The 27,209-nt window shown below is 31.8% G+C and overlaps 3 protein-coding genes across 4 annotated transcripts; 1 reads left to right on the top strand and 2 right to left on the bottom strand.

Annotated features, from left to right (window-relative positions):
* The first annotated feature begins 7,597 nt into the window (after window positions 1–7,597).
* LOC123201382 (vesicle-associated protein 4-1-like) lies at window positions 7,598–10,104 on the top strand. 2 transcript variants are annotated; one of them, XM_044616862.1, is made up of 7 exons: window positions 7,599–7,914; window positions 8,086–8,156; window positions 8,451–8,532; window positions 8,654–8,772; window positions 9,263–9,340; window positions 9,472–9,591; window positions 9,673–10,104. In XM_044616862.1, exons 1-7 carry the CDS (start codon window positions 7,668–7,670, stop codon window positions 9,730–9,732), a joined length of 777 nt encoding a protein of 258 aa, XP_044472797.1. In that variant the 5' UTR covers window positions 7,599–7,667; the 3' UTR covers window positions 9,733–10,104. The 2 variants fall into 2 exon arrangements, with proteins under 2 accessions (XP_044472798.1, XP_044472797.1); XM_044616863.1 differs by lacking the exons at window positions 9,263–9,340; window positions 9,472–9,591; window positions 9,673–10,104 and adding an exon at window positions 8,936–9,219 and having other exon boundaries at window positions 7,598–7,914.
* A 4,654-nt stretch (window positions 10,105–14,758) lies between these two features.
* Window positions 14,759–16,913, bottom strand: LOC123201641. The gene is made up of 2 exons (XM_044617231.1): window positions 16,022–16,913; window positions 14,759–15,329 (listed from the first exon to the last, which is right to left on the bottom strand). Exons 1-2 carry the CDS (start codon window positions 16,463–16,465, stop codon window positions 14,970–14,972), a joined length of 804 nt encoding a protein of 267 aa, XP_044473166.1. The 5' UTR covers window positions 16,466–16,913; the 3' UTR covers window positions 14,759–14,969.
* A 2,258-nt stretch (window positions 16,914–19,171) lies between these two features.
* Window positions 19,172–25,485, bottom strand: LOC123201393 (cyclic nucleotide-gated ion channel 4-like). The gene is made up of 7 exons (XM_044616876.1): window positions 24,842–25,485; window positions 22,625–22,840; window positions 21,460–21,776; window positions 21,076–21,184; window positions 20,512–20,748; window positions 19,875–19,961; window positions 19,172–19,781 (listed from the first exon to the last, which is right to left on the bottom strand). The coding sequence occupies exons 1-7, from the start codon at window positions 25,418–25,420 to the stop codon at window positions 19,266–19,268; spliced, it is 2,061 nt and encodes a 686-aa protein (XP_044472811.1). The 5' UTR covers window positions 25,421–25,485; the 3' UTR covers window positions 19,172–19,265.
* Window positions 25,486–27,209: the final 1,724 nt, after the last annotated feature.

Raw genomic sequence — 27,209 nt, 5'->3', positions numbered from 1 at the left:
GAGTATTTGCATCAAGATTATCATAATCTAAGTATATTGTTTGTTAGTTCATACGTGATAGAATATTTGAATTATAATATGCAATTGTTTTTGTTTTAGTTGTTATTTCAAATTTAAAATAGTTACAGGATTGGTAAATTTAAATCAAACTTATGGTAGATTGAAAGTAGACAAATTACAATGATCAGACCGAAAAAAAACACAACCTCCCTTTTTCTGGAAAAAGGGAGGCGGATAGGTGTAGGGTTTGCAGGTAAATGTGTAAATGGGTAGGAGTGGTATAGAAGGGTATAGATCTTTTTGTGTTGAAATATACAAGAAGCAAGGGAGTTTTGTGTTAGGTTAGAAACATGAATTCTAGCCAGTGGATATCCGAAGTTGTTCATCATTCTTGATGATGTTCTGACGGATGATCTTGATTCAGATGAGACATTGACTGTCAACGATCATAATGTTGGGATGAATCAAAGTGAGGCAATCTAGAGTAATACGTGTCGTAAAGGTCACGTTCATCATGAGACAACTTCCATAGTTATTCATGTTTTTAATTTAGGTCGAAAAACTTATTTTTATTTAATGTATAGTGAAATCTCAAACTCTCATTCAAAGTGGGGTAGTCTAGTGTAATATAAGTCGTAAAGGTTTTGCATCGGCTTTATATTTTATCTTCGTTTCAATAAAAAACGATCGGAAAGAGACGAGAGAGTGACCAAAAAGAGAATAGTCGATGATCGAAAATGACGAATTGACGTCAAAAAGAAGAGGAATAAATTCTAAAATAGTATTTATCAATATATTGTGAATATTTAGAATCAGGTATCAGTAACATTGTTACACGATACCATAATAATTTCAAAGTATACGATATTTTGGATAACAAACAAACTTACAAGATGTATTTCAAAGGCATGTCTTACTAAGGTGGATATCATTTAGAGGTGTTGCATTCTACCAAATCTCGGTGGGAGATACAATGTTTGCACTTATTATCATATTCCTTCTTACCTAGGAAAAACAGTAACCGAATTTGTTTTCTCTTCATATTTTTCCTAGTTCTGGTTTTAGTCTCAAACACAAATATTAACATATTCAACTATGCTTTGTCAGCTAGTTGAATTTCCTGGAAATTGCCATCCGGGATTTTAAAAGACAAAGCACACAAACAAGAAGTATTCAAATTCTAGGGATTCTTTCCAGAGAAACAAAACTGTTGGATTCCTTGCCAATGGTTTCGAACTAAATCAAACCAAACTATATAAGAAGTTTCTTCGCAAAGAGTCCCTAGCTAGCACCACCAAAGTAACCCAAAATTCTTCTGGTTTCTCTTTGCTTTTGGGTAGCATGAGCTTGGCAAGAAGAGCTTGGATTGTGGCAGCCAGCATCGGAACGGTGGAGGCATTGAAAGATCAGGCAGGAATCTGCAGATGGAATTATATTTTAAGGTCATTTCATCATGATGCCAAGAACAATATAAGAATTCTACTTTCTGCTTCTCCTTCCAGGGAGAGGTTATTGTGGATTAACAACATGAACAAATCAGAGGATTCGCTGGAAAAAGTTATACATTTAGGCTGTTGGGGTCCCAATACTATTAGATTTTAGCAGAGTAATTGTAGCTTTTCTCCTTTACTATAATAATTGTAGCACAATTTTCTGTTGCAAATTTCATTCCTATCCTCTCGTGGGTAAGTTACTTTTTTTTTTCCTTGTATGTGTACATATATATATATATATATATATATATTGAATGAGATTGGATTTTAATATGTGATCGTTTGACACATATAGATATCATTACCGTTTTAAAACCCTGAATGAACTGATCGGCTAATCCAGTCTAACCAATACTGGAGGCAACAGTGGTTCTAGGTGATAATCCAATAGTCGAAGTCATTAGACCACTTTGAATCACAATTCAATCAAAAAAGCAACAATCCCTAAAAATTGTGCAAGATTTTGAGAGTGAGTCACTAGAACTACAAACGTGTGAAAGTGACTATAAATGAAGAGATCAATGTGAGATAAAGTTTTTGGAGATGAGAATGTCATGACGACAACTAGAAATGAGTAGGTTGCGGTGTAAGGAGATATCAAATAGGATATCAACAGTGAATGAAGTTGAAAATGAAAAGATCAATCTCAAGAGAAGTTGAAAATTATGAAATCGATACTTAGAGAAGCTACTAGAGAGGAGAGCGGCTACGAATTAAAAAAATCAAAAGAACAATCCTCTCTTACTAGGGTTTTTGCGACCTCCTACCTCATTTTTATACTCTTAGGAAATATTTCACTTATGTCCTTATACAAAATAAAAATGACAAAATCACTAATAAATATATATCATTTTAACTTCTAAATAAAAGAAAAAGTCAAAATCACCCACAATAGTTTACTAGTCTAATTGTCGGTTAACTTGAGAATAATAAAAAATGAAATGTGTTCAATTGAAACTTGAAAACTTGACTAAATTAGTTATAGTTACTCTTCATGACGAAGTGAAAGAAGAGATTGGTTCGACTATCGATTGACTCGGATCGGTCCCATCACCGGATCAATGTCCACATGTGGTATGAAAACCATGGATATCATCGATTATTGGATTGTAATTGGATTAATCAATTCTAGAAATTTCCAGTTCCAGATTTCGCATATGGGCATAGCAGCTTTTTGCCCAAAAAATTAAACCTGAATTAGTTTGTGCCATTGCTATAGTCGAACATTGCCCATAACCAAATGTCATCAAATCGTCACAGAAAAAAATGTCCACAGCTTGTGCTTACGTTAAAAGTCGAAAAGTGCTTAACAAAAAACACTTTTCCACCACATGCTTCTACTACCAAACAAACCACCACACATTAAAATTTGACGCTTCACCACCCCTTCAATTTTAATAAATCTCTCACTGTCCACAAATCTGGGAGCCAAATTCCCACTACCTTCAACCTCAGTTTCCCAAAACCACTATATCTTCTCAAGAAACAAAAAGAATCCCATTGTTGAGTATGTGTCTCAAACAGTTTAAGGGTAAATGAGTCATTTCGTCTCAAAAGGGTAGTCGTGTAATATTGCTAATAAGTCATGGGCATTTTGGTACTTCTATAGTTATGATATTTTTAACCAAGTATATGTAAGTCCGGCTTTAATCCTGATTCTTCTCTTTTTCTTTTTGAGTCCTATCATCTCTCTAGATATTACTAGGGTTTTCATTTGGTTGCTTCAATCTTGTTCTTTTTGTTTTGTCCGACGAGAAATTTTTGGATTCTCTTACTTTAATGGTATCTTAATGTTGATATAATAAAATTATATACATAAATATACAAAAGAACAATGGTATATTAATATATAATTAAGTGATTTTGGATTACAAATAAAATAGTACTCAATCATATGTTGGTATGTCATTATTTGTATATATAATACTACTTATATTGATATTTGGATGAGTTGTTATATAAATTTTATACTTTATCATTATATTAATAGATTGATTAAAGAAACATCTCTGTCTTGAATATATGATTTCATTTTAGAAATCTAAACCGAGTAAATACAGATGTATTATTTGTTCTTGCTTTTATCTTGATTATTCTATTCAATTTGGTAAATCTTAGGTTAAAAATATCAAACACCCAGTTTTTTAAAAATTCCATGATTCCAATCCAAATCTCTTTTTTTCATCCCTCAATGTAAATGCCTGAACCAGACCTCAAACTACACTCAACAACACAGAGCAAAGTCCTGCTAGCTCATCAATTTTGACCCAACAACTTATGATATTCTCTTTACATCTCTGGTGATTATAAAGAGAGTGGAGATGAGTAGTAATGGAGGGAGCATTTCTAAGTTTGATATGACTTTAATGAAGTCTTTGCAACACAAGGGAAGTGCTTCTGCGGCTGAATCTGCTTCAGGCAATATGTCCAATAGTAGGAGCCTCTTGAGTTATTGGTTGTAATAATTGTGGGGTCGATCTCTGAAGATTTCATGTGATTGGTCTGTTTGGTTCAATCTCAAAGGGGTGGTGCTTGGTTCACTACCAAAAGAACGGTCCAATTCAAATAAGATTTTAGGAATACCAAAAAAGTGTTAACGAGCGAACTATGGAAAGGATTAATTGTAATGTTGCATATCCCCAATTTAAATACATAATTGGACATCTAAATATGTCATCACGTGATTGGGGTTAATTCTTAATTTCATATCATCTGATAATATGTCATTTAATTACTTAATTAAATACTTAAAATTGAATACACGGAGAAAAGAAAGATGAAATAATTCTTTTCAACTTAATATGTTAGAGACCCAATTAATTTGTTCATCCGATGAAATTAAATGTTATAATAATAGTGTATTATGTATAAACATTTTGAACATATAAATATATACACATTTATATGTATCATCACATGATTGAATGTTTTATTATTATTAATTCAAAATCATTCAATCACTTGATAGCACATATCAAATATATATATATATATATATATATATTTATATATATATATATATATATATATATATATATATATATATATATATATATATATATATATATATATTTATTTATTTATTTATTTATTTATTTATTTATTTATATATTTATATTATATATATATATTTATATACTCAAAATCGTTACACCTAATTTTATTGTATTATTTCAGTTATATATTTGTTTTTTAAATAAATTAATAAAAAATATTCTCATAAAAATTTTATTTTCATAAATTTTATTTTATGATCTCTTTTTTTCTGAAAGTTTTACCCCATCTGATAAATACAAAAACACTTTTAAAGAAGAGCTTTGAACTAAAGCAGTTCTTGTCTGGATGCAGGACAACTTTTTTATAATAACATAAAGATTCAAAATGTTTCAAATATTTCAAAAAAAGAATAAATAATAATACAAGTTCATTGAATGGAAATATTAGATTATTGTAAATGAGTAATTGAAGTCAGACATATTACATTCCACCCAACAATGAAGGTATCGTTTGGAGGATGTTCCGTTGCTTCGTCAAGCCGACAACGCATCTAGACAAATCGTTTGGATCAGTCATCCAAAAAAGAGAGAGAGAGAACGATGGCGATACGAAAAAAACCTCAAGTTTGAGGGAAAAATAAAACTTTTGCAAAGTAAAAAACTTTAAAAATGGTGAAGTTATTAGATTTTAAAATATAGAAGAAAAATATAATAAATTATATATTTTTTAATATTATTATTAAAATTATGATTTTGTCCTTATATCTAACTGAGAATTTTAACAAAAATTGTCTCATAAACGAGGCTTCGAGTTTTTGAAAATTGATGAGTGAAAGTTTAGAATTACATCAAACCTTGGGTGAGAATAAGTCTTTTGGCCTAATAATAAAGATTCCAAATGTTTCAAATATTTCACAAAAAAATATATATATATTAATACAAATTCATTGAATGAAAATATTAGATTATTGTGAATGAGCAATTAAATACATTTCACCTAACTATTATGGGTAGGTTGATGGCTCAACCTCATTAACTGTTTTTGTTTCTTTTGAACCATGATTTACACGCAAACTTATCTTACTAAATTCAGGTTAAATTATGATTTATGTCTAATCTTATGAGTTAATTCAAATCAATAATTTAAGTTTTTAGAGTGATAATTTTGATAAATATCTCTAGTGCCTCTGGATAAATAGTATATACGTATATCAGTAATACTATATGTATCCGTTTTAAATATACAAATAGATATATATTTATATGTGTCATCACATGATTGAGTGTTATTTTATTTTTAATTTAAAATTATCAAATTATATGATGACATATATTAAGTGTGTATTCATTTGTATACTCAATATGAACACACATAATTTTATTGTATGTGTATATATATTCGTTAATGGGTTGTTTGTTTCATATATAAAAAGATTACTCTGATAATTTATCTTTTATTACTTACATTATTACTAATAGTAATATGATAGGTAATATAAGAAGTAATCTTATTATCACATCTATCATAAATGTTAAAATATTACTAAAATAATCTTGATTTTATTATAATTATATTCTTATTTATTAATTTTTTTAGCGTAAAAATAACCTCATTTTTAATTAATATAATAAATAACATAAGAAATATTTTAGAATAATTATACCCAATGATATTTAAGTAAAATAATATATTAGTATTATTTTATTATCTCTATCGAAACACAATAATTATTTATACATATCAAATTTTATCAAATATAGTAATTACTTATATTAAATAATCTTATAAATAATTAATCTTTAAGATAGTTTTTCAATTTTAATAATAAAATATTATTCAAGCCAAACACATCATAATAATTATTATTTTCAACCTTGAATAAATATATCTTAAAATTATTTAAATTATTTCAAAATAAAGTATAAATACCCTCCTTTCCTTTTCTGTACGAGACACTTCAATTATCAAATTTGCAAACTTATAAAATGACACCAGAAGAAGCGATTAGATATAACAATAATGGGTTAAAGACTCGATATAAGAATAAACATTTTTTTTGTAGAGAGAAGTAATTAGATAAATCTTTCTTGAAACAAAATGAGATAGGCAAAATGACTCGCTAGAAAAATTTAACTATCATCGTTAGTCAATTCTTCAAGTTAAATCTTTTTCGAAACGAAACTTTAGTGAAGTTTCATCAAAACACTTTTCTAAAATCGTCAGCAATATAATCGTGAACATAAATTCTCAAATAGTAAGTTAAATTAGTTCAATTTATACACACTTTTAATTATTGTTACTGTAATAAATTATAGAGTTATTTAACTAGTTCGAATTAACACTATCGTAAGTTCTCCTATGCAAGACACAAAATTACATACATTAATTATTAAAATCTTAACAATAATTTAAATAATTAAATTTTATATTTCTATAAATAACTTATTTATAGGATATTTTGGCCTATCTCACTTACCATTCAAAAATAAGTTATTATTATTATTATTTCGATAACAAAGAATTTTATTTAAATCGGATTCTCGTACTAAATCATAATCAATTATATTAAGTAGAACAAACTATAGATCCATTGATTGACCTTATAATCTTAAAATCAAATAAGTTAAGAGTTTGATCTTGATATATTATTAAGAAAGATTTGAATTTATATTTTTTTATATATAAAATATCTTCTTTTATTACTCAAACTATTCCTTTACAGTATAAGTTATGCTTATTAAGATAATCACTCTATAAGACTCTTAATCATAATCATGTTGTTATCCAACCCACGCAATTAATTCCCAACTTCCCAACTAATCCATGCCAACAAATCCAGCCGACAAAGGCAGATGCCGTGCTTTGCGTCACCTAATTTGTCCATTCGCAATTTTGCAGAATGCCGTTACTCCCAACCCTCCACGTCAGCACCAATCTCACTGATTACAAATAGTAAATCATTAATTACTGACTGATTAAAGCCTTAATCTCCTCCGCCAGTCACATTAATCCTTAATCCAAAGTACAACCACCTTAATGCGCGGACAACAAAATCTAATTTAATTATACTTTAAGAAACATTTCAAATCCGCCAAGTTTAAAACTCGTGAGGCTGAGGCCATTCAAATCCCCTATGTCCAACCTCTCGGAGGCAACCTGCTTTTCCCGGCGGTCATTATGGCTGTCGCCGACCGGCAGAAGTCGAACTCCGAAATGAAGCTCTTCCGGCTCTGTCCTTTTTGGCAAAGCGGAACGAACTCCTCTTCTTCGTCGTCCACGCACCAGTTCAACAACGGTGACCGACACGTGGACTCTACAGCTCTCTATTCTAGGTCCACGAAAACGGTGTCGTCGGTGGCCAGATCCCTCCTTCCTCCTCGGCATCGACTTCGCCTTGATCCTTCGAATAATCTCTACTTCCCCTGTACGTGTTGAGGTCCTAGGTCAACGTTGACTTTTGAAAGTCTTTAAAATAATCTTTTTCTGATAGTAATTGTTGATTAATCTTTGTTTTTTGTGTTTTCGAGATTGATTAGCATTTTGGAAGCACTTTTGTTGGTTTTGAAAACAGGATTTTGGTATCATTGTTGTGCAGATGAACCTGGTAAGCAGGTTAGAAGTGCGATAAGGTTAAAGAATACCAGCAGGTCCCATGTGGTTTTCAAGGTGATTTTTTTTTTCCAATTCTTAATTTACTTAAAATATGACATATCTGTACACTGTACTTTCCCATGTTACAGTTCCAGTAATTTTTTCTTAAATGAAATATAAGGATTGGGAATAACTTGTGTTGCTGTCACGGTAATGTAACCGCCTGGCATGTTTTCGGTAATGCTACTGGATGTCCTGTTAAACCGTTGGTGCATTTACTATCATAAAGTATTTTTTTTTCTATAATTGTAGTTGTAACTGTGAAATTTTTTTTTTTTTTCTGATTGTTTTTGTTTGTTAATGATTTAGTTTCAAACAACTGCGCCAAAGAGTTGTTACATGAGGCCACCTGGTGGCATACTTGCGCCTGGAGAAAGCATTATTGCAACTGGTATGGTTAGAGTTTGATGTAAATTGAGGTTATAATTGTTTTTAATGTTGTTCAGCTTTGTCAACTTTATTGAAGATTTGCCTTGGATTTACGTTTGTTGTTTAAATCTTATGGTGTGTAGTTTTCAAGTTTGTGGAGCATCCAGAGAATAATGAAAAACCTCTGGATCAGAAGAGCAGGGATAAGTTTAAGATAATGAGTCTGAAAGTGAAAGCAGGAATAGACTATGTGCCAGAGCTGGTAAGTCATCTCCTTATTTTTTTTGTTACCATGTTGCTCTTTTATATATTGTTATATAATCGAATTAAGAAACTGCCTTTGGATAGAAGATAAGCTATTTTATGGTTTTGGATAATTGGTTTTAACTTCTTAAACTGTCTGTTAATCTCAAATTTCAATGCAGTAATTGTCAAGTTTATTTGAGGTTTGGTGATGGCAATCATATGTGTTTTGCTAAGAGATAAATAAGGTTCTTGACAATGTTTGTTTGAGTGGGAGTACCTTCTTGGAACTTCTTAGTATTCTTTCTTCTATGTGGATTTGCATTTGTGATTTATGTTTAGGGAAATGACATTGCTGTTTAATTTTCGTCAATATAGTAGATTCAAGTTGATTGTATCATCAATTTCGCATTTTGTCGGATGTACTTGTGATGTGGTATTTATATCATATATTGTTCTTGGATTCTGATCATGACCCAAAATTTGTTATTTTACCTGTTGTATTGTAGTTTGATGAGCAAAAGGATCAAGTGACTGTTGAGCGAATTTTGCGAGTTGTATTTCTAGATGCAGAGCGTCCTAGTCCTGTAAGTGCAATATCTGTAGTTTGGATATTTCATTTATTTGAATAATTGGGACAACTTGTGCAGTCAAATTTTGACTTGTTGATGGTGTACAACGGCTAATAATGACAATGCTATTAATTGTTTTGCTGAAGGCATTGGATAAACTCAGGCGACAGTTGGCTGAAGCTGAGGCTGCTCTTGAAGCACGTAAGAGACCTCCACCAGACACGGGTCCCCGAGTAGTTGGGGAAGGTCTTGTGATAGATGAATGGGTATGACTATTGAATCCATCTCAATAAATGCTCAACTTTCTGAATCTTCTCCTCTCACTAACCATTTTTGCACCTTTTCAGAAGGAACGAAGAGAGAAATATCTGGCTCGGCAACAGGTTGAAGTTGTCGACTCAGTGTGAAGGGTCACTCTACTCATTCCAAAGCGATTTATCTGCCCAGATGGGGACGCTGTATCATTTACCCCTTCAATCTTCAGTTTTTCATGAAAGGTGGTCCCTCACTGTGTAGAAAAAAAAAAATAGCACATGATGCCTCTAAATGTGCTTCACAGGGCCACGGTTCTAGATTTTTGGGTGAGCCCCTTTCTTGTAGATAATGCTTTGGCTATGTTATGCTAATAATATAGATGCGCAATGTATGATCACTTCATTTTGTATACCTCCAGGCTTCAGATTTAGGGTGCTTAGATTTTTGTCCAGTTTTTCGGCCATTTTTTTCTCGGTTGTAATATTTTATTAAATATTATTTAATGATTTCACCGGATTGTAGGATATCTTGTTCATGCTTGGTAATGAATATCTCTATTTTATTACCCAGCCAAATTTTGAAGGCAATATGGATGTTGCCATTTCTTTTGCAGAATTGAAATGGCAATAAGGCGTCTAGATTTTTTTTTTTTTAATGAGGAATCTTGTTTGACCTCAATTGCTGTTTATTGTGGTTGAATTGCTCATACTGAGCAGATAGAACTTTAGATTCAGTAATTAACTTTCTAATCACGTTTAATGATGGGTCTCGATCCTATGCTCCCACATTTGGGAATTTCCCTCCCTTGCGGGAAAAGAACAGACAACGGTATCCTGGGGGTGAAGTAACATAGAAAGTGACTTGCCCATGAAATGTTTGTTGAGAAAAGTGTGGAAGCTGTTAGCCTGTTACTATCAATGTCCCACAAGATTAATTTAAAAACTCGAAACAGCTGGAGGCTAATGGAGATTTCCTGATGGCTCATCAATTAATGGGATTTGTCTTCTCCACCAGCTCAAGCTTGAATTCTGTCATTGACCCTAGCTCGCGTGGAAATCAGAAAAATTGTTTTTGGCTTCTCCATGATCTCCTTTTTCCAAAATCGCTTTTAGGTAAAACTTAATTCTCCATGCACGAATATGACGACACTGATCACTTAGGAATTGACTTTTCTTATCATGAGCCAATTATGGTATCAGCCAAAATACTTGTTCCCACGCAAGATTAGGTGTAATACCAAATTTACATTCTTAAACTATTAAAAACTCAAAATCTGAAACTTTAAAAAACTTAAAATTTCATCCATAAGTAAAATTCTGTTAAAAATGTTAGTTAAAGTTAATAGCAAAATTATCATTTAACAAAAAAATTTAAAAAAACTTAAATTTTATTATATTTCCCCTCTCAATTTGAAAATCTAACAATGTTTCTCTCTCTAAAGTTTGAAAAGTGATAATTTTCAAAACGAAGATATTCCGACAAAAATAATTTTGTCTTCGTGAAAGGGTGAAGTTCGATCGGTAGAGCGAGATAACCTGAAAGAGAGAGCCAACACGGCCAGAGACGACAAAACCCTAGAGGAGAGATTTCCACTTTTCAAATTTTGGATGAAAAGGAAATTGTTAAATTTTCTAATTGAGGAGAGAAAATATAATAAAACTTTAATTTTTTAAATTTTTTGTTAAACAATGATTTTACCTTTAATTTTAATTGAGATTTTTAACAAAATTTTGTTTAAGGGTGGGATTTTGGGTTTTTAAAAGTTGAAAGATATGAGTTTGGAATTACACCTAACCTTGGGTGGGAACAAGTCTTTTGGCCTTACGATATCATAATAAAACTGTTTACCATTTCTACAGTTTAAACAGAACATTTTAATTCAAGAAGCAATGTTGTGAGTACCCAGTTTTTAGTATTGAATCTGTTCATGTAAATATAAGTAAACTACATGTATATAGTTTTATTATTAAGTCAAGTAACAGAGACACATAACTAGTTGTTTGGTACGCCCAACTTTTACAAAGCTTAATCCAATATTGGTTTGTTTGAATTGATAAATAGTAATACCGAAAAAGTAAAAATGTTATTCAAAAAGAAGAAAAAAATAATTAAAAAAGATTGTAATAAGACAAACTTGAACACTTACATTGGTCGTGAGTCAAATTTAAACTAGATAAATTAAAACCATGTCAATTCAATTTAACTCATTCAAACCTAACAATGAACCACTCTCGTAGTGGTTCATTTTGAATCAACCTATAACAGCCCGGACGTCCTCCAGTATCATATGAGAACTTACCCTCATGCCAGGGATCATTTATGATGAATTCCTCCTAACTGATTTGATTTGATGTAATGCATAATAATTTCTGTCAACTGCCTTGTTGGTGTGAACGTCAATGTTAATTCAAACCATAGTTTCAATCATAGTTATCGATATCTTAACATATATTATATATATTTTATAACATAATATAATACAAATAAAAAATGATATATATAATAAAATATATCAAATTAATATGATATAGTATATGTATTGTATGATATGATATATATATTATAATATAATACATATTATTGATCTAGATCAATATATTTTTTAAAAAAAATAATAATATAACAGAGTTATATATGAAGAATCTTTTATTTTTAAAAGTATTTGTGATATTTTTTTATTCGATTACCATGGTTTCAACATATTAAGTAGCTTGTTCAGATATTATACCAGAGTCCTAATATACGCAGAGCTTTTCCTTTTTAATGAGAAACGCCGTGACTATCCCATCGAAGCAAACGGCAAAGAAAACCAAGAATCAAAAATGAGAAAAATGGTTTGTGCTTCCTTCTGATTCAAGTGACTAAATATGAAACCTTGAAGATAAATCTTAGGCCCCTCAAAGATACATACGAAAGCAGCTTTCTTTTTCAAACGAAAAATTTATTTGAATTGGATTGTCTTTTCGAAACTAATTAATCATATAAATCAAAATTTTAATATTGGTGTTATTAAATCTAGATCCACCCATGATCCCATTTGGAATTAATTGCAATTAGGTAGTTAAGGAAATGGATTGAAGACAGTTTGACATATATAAATATTCTAAAGCTGTCAATGAAATTCTTTTCTTTTTAACCTTCTCCCAGAGACACAGCAAAAAACAGAGAGACCAAAAAATGAGTCTGCCCTTTTTCTAAGAATCCAGAACAACAATGGCAGTACAGAAGTAAATGAAAAGCAAATGAGGTTGTGGAAAAGACTAACAGTCGAACCTCGGATCGCATTTGATTGAGTTGGTATATGCATTCAACTGGGTCAGTAATCATTCTGAAAGAACCCAAATTGTAAATGCATTGAATTGATATTTCCACTGGTCGTTGGAAAAGCAGTTATTAGGCCTGGCCCAAAAAGTTCCGATTCAACTTCTCAGTCAAACATGCCATAATAGTCCGAGCAGCATCGTACCCAACTATTCCAGCCACCTTATGTTCTTTGGACTGTAGCCAAACTGCTGAGGTCAGATTTGGTCAAGGTTACGTATGCTGATTTCAGTCTGCCTTAATGTCCATGGGAGTTGAATTGTTATCATATTGTGTACGTAAAAACTTAATCTTTTATATCGTATATTGGATATTATATTCTATTATATGATATAACTTTTAAAACATAAAATAATAATAAAATTTAATTGACACATTATTTTCAAAAATATTCAAACACTCTTAAAAATTTAAAATTTCTCATATGTATTTTTAATATATTATTATTTTCTCTAAAAAGTATATATATTTGTATCGATAATATATATCATATAATGTAATATATTTATTGTATCATATTAATTTAATATACTGCATGATATATATCATTTTTTATCTATATCATATCATATGATACATATCGTATATTACAAGAGATTAATAACTATGTTAATGTCTAATTCAATTTTGTTTTACCTTATATCACACACTTCACTCTACCACAACTTAACCATACTTACAAATTTTATTGCTATTTTTATAAAAATTAATTATAATTTTACTATGTCTCTTGCTTATTTATTATTGAAATGAAATAATTATCATGTGAATAATGTCATAAATTATATAATAGGCCAAAAACCTATTTTCCACCCAAGGTTAATTGAAATAATATCGATATTAGAGATGGATTCGAACTGAATCGAGTTTGAATAAGGTAAAACTTGTTTTTAGTTCATTTTCAAGAGGGTTTGCCGAGCTAGAGATCAACTCGACTCACCTCATGGATTGAGAGTTCGTGTTTTGTTCTAGTTCATATAGACAGGCCGAACTTGGCTAAAGCTCCACAAATTTGTTCACTCGAATTTGGTTTACTTGTGGTTTGTGCAGCGTAGTTTAAAAAAAAAATTAATATATTTTAGCTCGAGCTTAAACTCGTGATTGATTTTCAAATATATTTTAATTTGAGTTTGACTTGATTTGTATATATAAAACTCGAATTAAAGTTCGTTCAAGTAAACTCATTTAATATATATTTATTTATTATATTTTTTAAATATTATATTATATTATTTAATATATATATATATATATATATATATATATATATATATATATATATATAAGAAATGGTGCGCGCACTGCACACACTGCGCGCACCCCCGCACTCTGTTTATATATATATATATATGAGGGTGTGCGCACTTTGTACGCACCGCGCGCACTGCACGCACTGCGCGCACCACACCTTCCTTCCAGCGCCTACAGCTACAGGGCTAGGAGGGTATTTTTGGAGTTATAAAAAAAATTACTTGTAAAAGTAAAACTACTGTGTGTTTGCCTAAAAAGGTATAAGCAGAAATTTTTTTATCTATTTTAATTAATATCTCCATATATTTTCATAAATAGATCAAAAGTGATCCTATAATTTTGGTATGGCCTATATCAGTCTGACAAAACAAAAAAAACAAACTGTCCGATAAGGTTTATGGGTCAATTAGCAAAAATGTAAAAAAAAAAAAATTAAAAAAGTTAACTAAATATTAATAAAAAATTCATAATATTAAAAAATATATAATTTAATCCACGTTCCAATCAAAACCCATGAGAAAATAAGACAAAAACCCTACATCGTGTTTGTTAGCACATGGGTTACATCAAGATCAGCATGATACGGCAGGCCTGAGTCCTCTAGGCCTCACAAATTCAGGGAGCCTTTATCAAATCTATTCGTCTTTTTGTCCAACCAAATATATATATATATATTAACAATACAATAAGAAAGAGGAGTAAAAATTACAATGAAGAGGAGTCCAAAACGAACCGCAAAGAAGAGAAATCATTACCTAAACCAGAAGCACATCTACACAAAGGCCCAAAGAAGTAACACAATCAACTCAATCCAGTCTCATATATTGTCCGGCAACTGAAAGTTCTGTGAACACAAAATGTGATGAGAGTTGCTTTGAACAAAGACAGCAACACCACATTTGCCACTGTTAAAGCCTTGCCAAAGGGGGAAATTAACACTACCCGAAACATTCTTCTTGGCCGAGATGTCTTTTACACTGCATAATTTCTCAAGCTTCCTCACAACATAGTCATTTGAGAGGACCCGCCCCTGGTTCTCTCCCTTTGTAACGTCGGTCACCAACCCACTTTCATACAGAGCCACCATCACATTTGCCCCTTGATTCTCCACCTTGTTCCTCAATGCTCCTGTTAGAGAAACTTGCAGAGATTCTGGTGTAGGCCTCTGGAAGCTCGCCTGCATTTTCATATAGACTGCATTTTTAATTGGCATCCAAAGACTCAGGTATATATATATATATGAAAAAACAATTAAGAGTAGATTCAAGTTAGCTCGGTCTTGAGAGGAACTTGAGTGGAATTGAGTTCAAGTTCTCCTTGAAATTATTCAAGCTTGAACTTATTGAACTTCCTTTAAAATTATTCGAGTTCGACTAAAATGTCAAACTTAACCGAACTTGAGATTAGTAAATTAGTTAAGAGCCTATAAAAAAAAAATATTCCTAATAAAAAATTGTAGGGAAAATATTGATAAGTAACTTGGAAAATTCAATAGTGACTGTAATTGAAGAATAAAAAAATATATGTGAGTTATCAGTGACATAATTGATGGGCTCTTTCGAAGCTTTCACTTCTTTTTATTCAAATTGGTCTAACATTCCAGCAGTACAAGCTTTCGGGCCTATTTACTTCTATTTATTAGTAGACAAAGGAAAGATTACATTGTGGACAAATCTGCCTTTTCTAACCTATCGAAAAAAGGATAATATTTAAATGTATATTAATTAAAATATTATTTTAATAAATTTGAATCAAAATTTTCAAATTCATAAACTTAATAAGTGGAATACTTTATAAGTTTAAACTCAATTCGAATCAGTCTCTATTAACAATTTACAATAAATATAATTAGAAAAGATCAATAATAACCTGTAAGGTAGGAGCAGAGAATCTAGGTGCAGCAGTAATGGCGGACAACAAGCCATCTTGATCATTTCCTTGACACTGGGTTCTCCCCTGAATCACCACCAGCGGCGTAAACATTGTATCAAGATTCAATGACTCCACATAAGCCTTTTGTCGAACAGTCCACTGGCTGGATCCGTACGGATCCTTCCACCCCATGTAGTCCCAGTAGTCCACGTGGTACGTCAATACGATCACCGGAACCTGCAGCTCGAAGTCCCCTCTCCCCAGCCGCGACGCCAGCACCTCCGCCTCCGGCGATGTCTTGCAACCCTGTGAAGAAAACAGCTCCACCAACACTGCTCCACCCTGTCGTTGCTCCTCCACCGACACATCCGCCGTCACGTTCTTCTCTTGCGCTTCGTTACGTTTACCCAAGCCAAAACAGGCAGAGAGAGAACACCTCATTTTTTATTTCAACGTTTCCCGGCGAGGCGTCTCTTCGTCTGAAAATGAGTTCCGGGTGGAGCAGGCGGCGTTGATAATGAATTAGGTAGATTACGATAAAGGGAGAGAAGATATAAAACAAAAAATTTGTGTGTAGGTCTTTTGTTGAAAAATTTTGAACGGAAAGAATGGTGTGAGGGGTTGAAGAGAGAAAGGTGGCAAGGGAGAAAGAGGGTTTGAATCTTTCTCTTGAATCTTTTCCTCTTTTCGTTTTTGTATTGATTCCAATCACATTATTTTGTTGACAAAAATTGAAACGTGGATGGAGGAGAAGATGCAGGTGGGTGAAGTGGAAGAAAGAAACTGGGCAACAACAACTGGGCTGAAATGGTTGAAAAGCTACCTTCACCTGTAAAGAAATGGGTTGAATAACTTAGTAGGCACGTTACCCAGATCTTGGCTGCTGACGGAATTGGTTTGTGTTGGTTTCTTTGTCAGGAAGAAATAATTTTTTTTTTTAATAACCAAGACCCATCCGTATTAGTTTGATTCTACACAAGGAAGATTTGATGTCTTATTTGTTTGATTTTCTCAAACCATGTAGGCGGATAGGTGGCCTTCCATGTGAAATTATTGCCTTTTTCCGGAAAGTTAATTGATAAAATTATGTAAATAAAATAAATAAAGAAAGAGATCTTGTTGTTTGCATTGCAATCGTGGTACTCTAATCATGTATCAAAAATCTAATTTTTTATATTATGTATCGAGTATCATATTATGTCGTATGATATAATTTGTAAAAATAAAATGATGAAATATGAATAAAAAATAAAAAATTATAATTAACACGTCATCATTTTAAAAAATATCATAAATATTTTTAAAATTTTAAAATTTTTCATATACATCCTTACTATAATATCATTTTTTTTAAAAAGTGTATCGATTTGTATTAGTAAAATATATCGTATCATATCGTATGATATATTTACTGTATCATATTAATTTGATAAATCTCATAATACGTATCGTTTTTCTCTTATATCGTATCGTATCATAAGATACGTATCGTATATCGTAAGATATTGATAACTATAATTTTAAAATCTAGGATCTAGGAGGAGATATAGTTGTTTGATGAAAGTCATGGGGACCACTAAACCATGTCTAAAATCTTTGTGATTTTTTTTCCTTTTAGACTTTTTTCAGCCAAAAGACTATTTCTCACCTAAGGTTTGGTACTTAAACAAATACACACTCACACTCGTGAGATTTCAAAAATTTAAATACTCATTCAAGAATTTTTTATTAAGATTAAGAGTAAAATTGTTATTTTATCAATAATATTAAAATAAATAAAATTATACCTTATTTTTTCCTCTTGATTTGAAAAACTAACAACTTTTCCTTAAAATTAAATTTTAAAAAATTAACTTTTCTCCCTAAGGTTTAGAAAACAAATCTAATGAACGATGCCTCCCTCTCTGGTATTCCTCTCCTGACGGTTTTTTCTTCGACCAACAAAACCTTTGTCTGGATGACGCCTTTGTAGTCCAAACAAAGGTTTTGTTAGCCAAAGAAAGAGTCATAGAGAGAGAAATGCTAGAGAGGGAGGTTGTCGTTGACCAAATTTGTTTTTCAAACCTTTAAGGAAAAATGAATTTTTTAAAACTTAATCTTGAAAAAAAATTATTAGTTTTTTAAACCAATGGGAAAAAATGAGATATAATTCTATTTGTTTTAATATTACTGATGAAATAATAATTTTATTTTTAATCTTAATATAATATATAAAAATAAACTAAATCTTAGATAAATATTTAAAATGTCGAATCATCGTCTATACATGCCATCTTTGCACCAAACCTTAGGTGGGCGGTAGTCGTTTGGCCACTTTCTTATTTTTTTGGTTAAAACCTTTTTGACTCTCCAACAGCTAATACCTATGCAGGACAAAAATCCAATTAATTTGTATCATGTGGTAGTTAACCTGCAATGATTCTGGGCCAGTCAAAAGCTTCCCCAAGTCCAGCCCAGCTTCGTGAGTGATAAGAGAAATTATATATGAATTTTGGCCATGATTTATTCAGTAATTGCACTTATAATCAATATTGTCATACTACTCTAATCACATATCGATTGAAAATTTAATTTTTCATATCTTATATTATTTATCGTATTATATTATATTATAAGATACAACTTAACAAAAAAAAATCTAATAGTTACATATTTTCTTTGAAAATATTATAAACATCCCCTAAAATTTTAAAATTTTTCAAATGCATTTTTATTATATTATCATTGCTCTTAATATATGTAAATTCTAAAATTTTTCAGATACACCGACACCAGATTTGGGTGTAAAAACTTGATAATAAACTCTTAAGAGCCTTCATTTAATGCATGTAAATTTTTCTTCTTCTCCATGGACTTTATTCTATTTATCGCCTCCAATGTATAGATCTCCACTTAGTCAAATTAGATTTATAACTAAACAATCTTTTCTTTTCTTGCCTTCTAAAGGAAATGACAATTTCTGGCCCCCCAGCCTCTCAATCTCATCCTCACACATTAGATGGACCACTACAAAACCAACACCTGCTTAAATTCTTGCCTGTTTGAATTCTGGTGGCTCAGTTCATTACTGAGCTTGTTTATGTTTGATGATATGCAGGAATTTGATGGGACTTATGGAGCAGGGTGGCAATGCAATGTGGGAACAGATTTTGGATCATTGATGGAGGAGAAATTTATTGCCTAATGGATAAGAAAGAGAACTAAATTACTTCCCAAGTCCATACATGATTTCCCTTAAGTTTTAGAAGTCAAAATCATCTTGATTTGGCTTTGGTGAAGTCAACAAAGCTGTATAAAGCCTGAGTCTATCCTCCCCCAAAGATGAGCACCTAGACACAGGTCTCCGAGGCCGTATAAACGACAATGAAGTGAGCGTTAAACGGTGCTTGTACCGCCTCCAAGCCAGCTGAATTGCCACCGCGGCCCAGGTCCTCCATCCTGGAGAGTAATATCTCGCACTTCTCTTCACTCTTTCATTGACAAATGTGTACCTGAAATGCTGCGTTACATATTTTACATCCTCAGCTTCCAGGCCGAATGCCTCTGTCGTTTCCAGGGTCACCAGAGTCGATGACGATGGCGGAAGCCGTTCAATGAAAGGCCTTTTCAGGCACCATGACAAAAGCTCATCGCCACTGAAGTTTCCAGGGCCTAACATGCAGCAACTCTTGATATTATTATGCAAATTTTGGCTACTCTGAAGATGCCCCCTCAACACAAATAACATTCTCTGAACTGGGTCACCCTCTCTTGTTATCTACACGAGCATTTACATAATCACACTCAAATTTTCAGCATAAACATTCAATATATTGAAATTGATCCAGAAAAGATTGAAATCAGAGCTTACGATTTCTCCTTTTGTGAATATGAGGGACTTCACTCGATCACAAATATTCTCTAGGACTAGATCATCCATATGTTGGAACAATGGTACCTGAAACAACATATTGTTAGAAAATTTACTTATGCGAGCTAATTTTAATTATGATTTTAGTTTAACAAAATTGAGTAATTGAATAATCCAATAAATAGGTTTACGTGATCTATGAAAATAAATTCAATGCGATAAAAGAGAGATAATATTGTAAGAGCTTTTAGGTTTGTTAGAGCTTCGATAGGGTTCATTAACCTTTTATATATTGGTTAAATTTTCTTGTCGAATCCAAATTTAAATAGGTTTTAAGAGCAAAAGATCAGTCACTCCAATACAAATAATTTCGAAAGCTCTATGGAGAAAGATTGCATAGCGTTTCCGGTAATCTTATAACTCTAAAATTTTAATTCAATATTTTATACTTGTGTGTAGATCCTGCAGATTAGAATTGTATGCTCTTATGTTTATTTATGCTAATTAAATCTTTCACATATATGTATGCTTTTGATATTGTACAAGATTTTCTTTTCCATTTCTATTCATAATAAAACTGAAAAAATTAACTTCTGATATATTTCAAGGTTTTGATTGAGCTAAGAATTGGAGCTACCTGTTTGACTAAGTCCAAGCAGAGGTGGTACTTAATGTCTCTTCTAAGGCCCACAGGGAGATTGCTGATCATCTCACATTCATCAACGCCGCGCATGGCGGCCCAGCGTTGCCGTTCATAGTTGCGGACTCGCTGCCGGAACCCCTGCGGCAAGTGCCTCTTCCTCATCCACCATTCTATATTCCTCATCTTCAAGTGCATCGCTTGTTTCTTTGATGTTGTTGCATGCAAGAACACCTTCATCCCCATCAAATATAAACCCAGTAAAATTATGAACTAATTATCACAATCACAGGCTTTCAAGTTAATGAAACTTCTTTTTTTATAAAAGTAATATTATCCGTAATCATTTTAATTACACAAATCGATACATACTTACGTATATCATCATATAAATAATTATTATTTATCTTTAATTCAAAATGATCTAATTATATAATAATATATATCAAATGTATAACTATTTGTATATTCAAAATGAGTATGTATAGTTTTATTGTTTTTATAATTGTCTCAAAAATTCAATTCTATGGTCAGTTATGTGGTTAATTACAGTAACATTACCTTGATATTTCCGATCAACATGGTCACTAGAAGAAGTCCACTGGTAAGAACAATAATGTTGAAAACAACTTCCAACCATTCTGTGGTGCTCTCCAGGTTGCCGAAAGTGCTGATGATCATCAAAAATTCGTTATAGCGATCGACTACTTTTAATAATTTTAAAGGCAGAAGCTTTAATATTAAGTGACAACGAGATTTTTTTTTTCTTGTTAAAACTCTTCAACAACAAAAAAATCTATTTTTGGCGACCATATTTGTCTTGTTAAACTCTTTTTGTGTGCAACTACACAACAAAAAATATCAATGAAGAACAAAACAAAGGTCGAACAGATATAATTAAAAAAAAAAAAAACTCAGCTTGGAGAAGGGTGAAAAGAATAGTACCTAAGAGTCATGAGGCCCCAAAAAATGGGAAACAATATTTTCTCCAGGCGGCTATCATTGGTGACAAGTTGAACAGTCCATTTATAAGCTCCATAGTCATAGTTATTAGGGCTGTCTATGCATTTAAATCTTGCTTTTCCGTTCTCTGCCCAGGTCAGTCTTGCTTTATCTCTCACCATGTTTGAAGTTGTGCCATAGTAGATAGAATTCTTGCATCTCAGTAATCTCAGGTCACAGCCATTTGTTATTCTACATTGATCTGTCAAGCATTTTGCAGATCTCTGAAGTCCTAGCAAATACCAACATGCTCCTGCTGCCTGCACATAGTTCAAATTCCTATATTCATAGAACTGAAGATTATAGTATTTCCATTTTACTGCTATTCTTAACAAAATGACTTAGGAGTCCTAATTATCTTGAGAGGACATTAACACCTTATCTAATCACATGATTATACATTATGTATATATCTAATTGTATATTAAAAAATGTGTATACATAATATTGCTCAAGAGGATAGATATTGTACTGTTGCAAAAGTTTAATCTTACTACATTATTAGTGAGTTTTAAACTCATACTTTTTCTTTTCCGTAATGAGAAATCCCACCTAAGCCAAGGGTTTAATGAGTAGCCCTACAACCACTGTACAAGTGAGTTGAGTGTTTGATTTTAAAATGTTATTAGAGGCTACTTAAGCCTTTACTCCCTTATACACAAAGTTTCATTTGGAGGCTTTTAACTTTTACTCTCTTGTCTGGAGTCCTCAACTTTCCCACTCTAACTAATCTAGAGTCGACTTGTTTCTTTTCTAACTATTTTCAGACCTGAGGCTACTATGGACCAGAAGCTTCTGTTGTCAAAGAAATATTAACACAGTTCCTTGGCATGAATCACGATATCGAGACTGTTGTGGATTTCACCTCATGTGAAATTTCTTACTTTTCTCTTTCCGTCTTATCTTTCTTCTTTTTGTCTGTAAAGTTGGACAACTTTTGGCCACAGATTGTAAACCTTTGTATAATAATTTAATTCTCCCATCTTTATTGAAAAGCAAAAAGGATCAGATTTTGTATTCACAAACAACACTTCAATTTATGGTTTCAACTTTAATTATTCTTTCGATGAAAAGCGTAAATTAAAAGCAGTGTAAAAGATGAACTCACGTGTGATGCTACAAAATAAGCTATCATGTTGAGCACAATCCCCCACCAGATTGTGCCGAAAATGTAGCCAGAAAGATTCTGCATGCGGCGCAGGAGGCACACCGAGTGGTAAATCTTGGGAAGATATTGAAACAGAAACATTATCAAGAACACTGTCATCACCGTAGTTATCGATCCTTTCTCCAGCAACGCCGGGATCGCCACCCACAGCGCAACCTGTAAACGTTCATTTCACAGTTTTAGGAAAGAAATACAGTTCAACGAGTTGCTAAAAACTGGCCAAGACTTTCAACATTCTTGATTGATGCCATTATCATTCTAGAGACTGCTAATAAAGTGATACAGGAGATATTTGACTACTCATCCCTTTAACAGACACTTATATAGCATCGAAATAGAAATGTTGAAACGTGAAAACGCAAAAATAAAAAGATTAAAGCATATTTTCTTAAAAATATATAAAATGTGAGAAAGCATATTGAGGTTTTTCTTATATAAATATAAGATTAAACTATCTTGGTCTATCAACTAATAACTAAATAAATAATATATGTCAAACCTAATGAAACCGATTTTTTGAGTTTTGCAAACAGTTGAAGAAGACGGAAATAAAGAGACAATGAGATTCAACATGTCAGAAAGGAGAGCAGTTTTAGATGTCGGAAAAGAAAAAAGACAAAATCAAGTTAGAGTGTAAAATTATAAAAGAGAGTAGAAGATAAAATTAATTTTTAAATTTTTTTTATATTTTCAAAATACCTTGGAATCGTTTGTACCAATTTTAAAGCATTTTGGATTTGGAAACGGGGGTGCGTTTCTGTTATTCATAGCATGACACAAACAAGAGTGGTCACTGGTCAAGCTTTTTGAATTGTACCACTTGGATGGAATCTTTCACATGCTTTGATCACATGACCAATCTTCGTAATTTTTAATAGCATTGTCGCTTCCAATTAAATTCTGCTTTCTCAACCAAGGCAGCTTTAATCTGTGGCCAATGATAGAGCTGGAAAATTGTATATACTTACAGACAATGAGACAAACAGTAAATAATAAACTAACACGTGTATATTATAACTTTTGGGTGGCTGAAAAAATTTACTTCCATCTTCTCGAATTTCTTTCCCGAGAAAACTAAAGCAACCAGAAAATGGTTACGGGAGTCATGAATTTCTTTTAAAAAGGAAAATAATAATTTCCGGACTCAATCGAAGAACCAATTTTCTTTCTCTGTAAAGATTTTGTTACGTGTATAGATACTATGAGTGACGCAAACCATAACAAAATTTTCCAAAAGAGTTGTGTTATATGTATAATTTTATGTATAAATAATAATAAATCATCATATAATTAAATTATTAAAAATTAAAAATAAAATAATATCTAATTATATAATAATATATCGTTATTTATATATATAATTTTATTGTTTCTGAAAATATAAATAATACATGGTGGAAGAGGCCTCAAGCTCTACCACCAATCCACCATATTTTACTATTCGGTGTAGAAGAATCATGACATAATATAATGATTCATGAAAGACGTCTTAGTCTTAATAGAACAGACAGCATTATAACAATTTCATGAACTTAACTAATTTTTTTTTTTTTTAAATCATGCACTATCACTTTAATTTGTATAAAAAAGTTAATACAATTGATCTGAAACTAAGATACGAAACGATTTCATCACATGTTAGCTGCTGTACTGCATGCATAAGCCCACTGTAAGAGAAAGAGCAATCTCTGTTGCATGCATAAAACGACTAATTTCTTCGTTTCCATTTGTCGTCTTCCCCCACTTCCTCCCCCACAAATCTATTTACCCAAAATAAATTAATAATGAAATTTGAAAAAAAAAAAAAGGTCCAAAAATGTTGTGAATGGTGATAAATATTCGGTTTTTCTAAACCTCATAATGATAAGACAGTAGAAGGCGGCTGAAATAATAATGAAGATGACAATGATATACTGGAAAATGGGGTAAACGAAGGAAAACGAAAGTTTAGCTTAAATGTAATTTGAACGAGAAAAGACGATGTTTTGTGTATAAGAGACCAGGGTTTATGCTTTATTAATGATATATTAAAACTAAATTTTAATTTATTTAGTTTAATAATTATAGAATAAATTATCAAATCCGGAGTTTAATTCACTTAGTATGATTAATTCGACCTTTAAAAAAAAATTTAAACATGTATTAATTAATTTGTACCTGAGGGAGAGGGAGAATAACGAATAGATCAAAGATGAAGCCTTTTTTAGCTTTCAAGTAACGGAGAGCCACCGAGCGTGAATTCTGCCGCTGTATTGTCGTGGAGGAGGTGGTGGCAGCAGCACCAACACCGTAGGTTCGCTTGGCCATCTTGAGCTGCAACCACATGTTCCATAAGTGTAAGACGTCGGTCATGCAGCGGAGAGCCGTGACGGTGATGGCGAACCACCCGTCGAGGAAGAGGCACATACATGTGTCACTTATTGAGAGAGCGTAGAAGAAGAGAGGGTCGACGAAAAGTCCCGTGGCACAAACGAGGAGAAAAACCCTATTCCATTCTTGAACCCATTTGGCTCTCGGGTCCAAAACTTGACCCAGAGACCAACCTCGTCGGGTTCCTCGAGCTCCACGGCCGCACACGGAGAACATACTCTTGCAAGAATTCTCATTATGTGATGAATCGTCTCCTTCTTCTTCTTCATCTTCGTCTTCTTGGTTAACCATTTCGTCATCAGAATCGTCGTCCGTGAAGTATTGCATATGGGTTGCACGTGAAGACAGTTCTTGTTCAGTCGCCATGGCTGGCTAAGAGAAAGAGAGTGTTGCCTGTAGAGAGAACAAAACTGAGAGGTATGGATTGAAAAAAATCTCAGAAAGGACATAATAATTGGAGGTGGAAACTGGGATTTTTGGCAAGTACATGTGAAGTTACATTATTACCCTTGTACTATAATTTGAAATATATTTATTACTTTATTAAATTAAAACGGCTTGATTATTTATTGTTAATTGCTCTTAAGCCTAGAGATCATGGAAAAATGTTTAATTATATTTGTTATATGATCTGGAAATGACCTAATTCCCACTTCATTATCCTTAAGTATAGTATATAATTAATTTTATTAAATGTGACAGAGAGAAATTGACATAAATATGACAGCCTCAAATTACATAAACTATTTCACTGAGATGACAAGCACTCCGTCACCACCAAATGGTTTAATAATTTAGTGCTCGAGACACATCGTGAGTTTGAATAGTTCGTTATGAATTTTCTTTCGGTGCCCATAAAATTTTATTTAAATCAGGCTATTATTTTAGAGTAATACTATGTGTACCTATTTTGGGTATACAAATATATACACACTCATATGTATCATCATATGATTGGTTATTATTTTATTTTTAATTCAAAATCATTCAATCACATAATGATACATATAAATATGTATATATTTATGTATTTTAAAGTGAATACACATAATTTTATTGATTATTTTATAATTAAATTGATCATACTAATCAAGTGAAATTCTTGTTTTAATAATTTTAAAATCTTATTTTTTTTATTCAAATTACCCTTGAGGGTTATTACAAAAAATTATTATTGAGCCCTAACGTAAAATATAAATTACCTATTAACTATTGGGTATCCAATGCAAACGAAATATTGATAAGGAATTACTTATCATCTCATTGAAATAGTAAAAGATTTTAATTTGAAGTTGTGGCCAAACCCATGTGGTGATGCGTTCATCATTTTGTTTTAAACAAAAAAATTTTATTTGAGTCAAATTATTTTTTAAAAATTAAATTAAATATATCAAATAGATAAAATTTTATACCTAATAATCAATCTTACAGATATTATATTAAATAAATTAAAATTTTAATTTTAAAATATTATTAAAAAATATACAAATTTTTTTTTTGTCGTACTTAAAGTCTCATTCTTTAGCAGCACGCCATAGGGTTTCTGTTCTTCAAGTTGCATTGTTACTTTTGCTAAATCCTAGGCTGCCTGATCGAGTCGGTAGCGTAAGAAATTAACAAGCTACAGAGTCACTCCTGTCTTGTCATCCAAATTTTGAATTGACGAAATTTTATCGTGGCCACATCTTTGTGGATTTGAAGTTCCATCGTGTCGTAGAAAGATACAAACCATGTGTGCATACAAACAAATTATTGAATTAATCCCACTTCAACATTGACGTTTCTTCCAATTTTAAATCCCACTATGTTTTTTTTTTTTTTCACCTTAATTTATGTCTCCATTATTCCAAACTTTAAACTGCTAAGAATGAATAGGCTTTTGTTACAAGCCCTCCAGTTTAGAGAAAAATTATAGTTGGCCAAAAGACTTATTCTCATCCAAGGCTTAGTATAAATCCAAACTTATACTCGTTAACTTTTAAAAACTCAAATATTCATTCTTTACAGACGAGAATAAATCGTCATTTTCATTGGAATGGAGAAAAATGTCTTCGTCGATCGGTGATAGCCAGCAATGGACCAGGATAAAGAGATAAGCTAAGAGAAAGAGAGAACGTGATTGTCGTTGTCTCCAACCAACAGCAATAGTGGTTGA

The sequence above is a fragment of the Mangifera indica genome, chromosome 18 (genome assembly GCF_011075055.1).
Source record: "Mangifera indica cultivar Alphonso chromosome 18, CATAS_Mindica_2.1, whole genome shotgun sequence".
NCBI lineage: Eukaryota > Viridiplantae > Streptophyta > Magnoliopsida > Sapindales > Anacardiaceae > Mangifera > Mangifera indica.
Note: the sequence above shows the minus strand (reverse complement) of the source record. Positions and strands in the feature narration are given on the sequence as shown.

Coding starts and splice junctions, on each gene's coding strand:
- LOC123201641 (XM_044617231.1), bottom strand. CDS start 16,465: ATGAGGTGTTCTCTCTCTGCCTGTTTTGGCTTGGGTAAACGTAACGAA. Junction 15,330..16,021: donor TCTCTGCTCCTACCTTACAG/GTTATTATTGAT, acceptor ATGAAAATGCAG/GCGAGCTTCCAGAGGCCTAC.
- LOC123201393 (XM_044616876.1), bottom strand. CDS start 25,420: ATGGCGACTGAACAAGAACTGTCTTCACGTGCAACCCATATGCAATAC. Junction 20,749..21,075: donor TGTTGATCGGAAATATCAAG/GTAATGTTACTG, acceptor ATGGGGATGAAG/GTGTTCTTGCATGCAACAAC. Junction 19,782..19,874: donor TATTCACAAAAGGAGAAATC/GTAAGCTCTGAT, acceptor ATGCTCGTGTAG/ATAACAAGAGAGGGTGACCC.
- LOC123201382 (XM_044616862.1), top strand. CDS start 7,668: ATGGCTGTCGCCGACCGGCAGAAGTCGAACTCCGAAATGAAGCTCTTC. Junction 7,915..8,085: donor GAATAATCTCTACTTCCCCT/GTACGTGTTGAG, acceptor ATTGTTGTGCAG/ATGAACCTGGTAAGCAGGTT. Junction 9,341..9,471: donor ATGCAGAGCGTCCTAGTCCT/GTAAGTGCAATA, acceptor GTTTTGCTGAAG/GCATTGGATAAACTCAGGCG.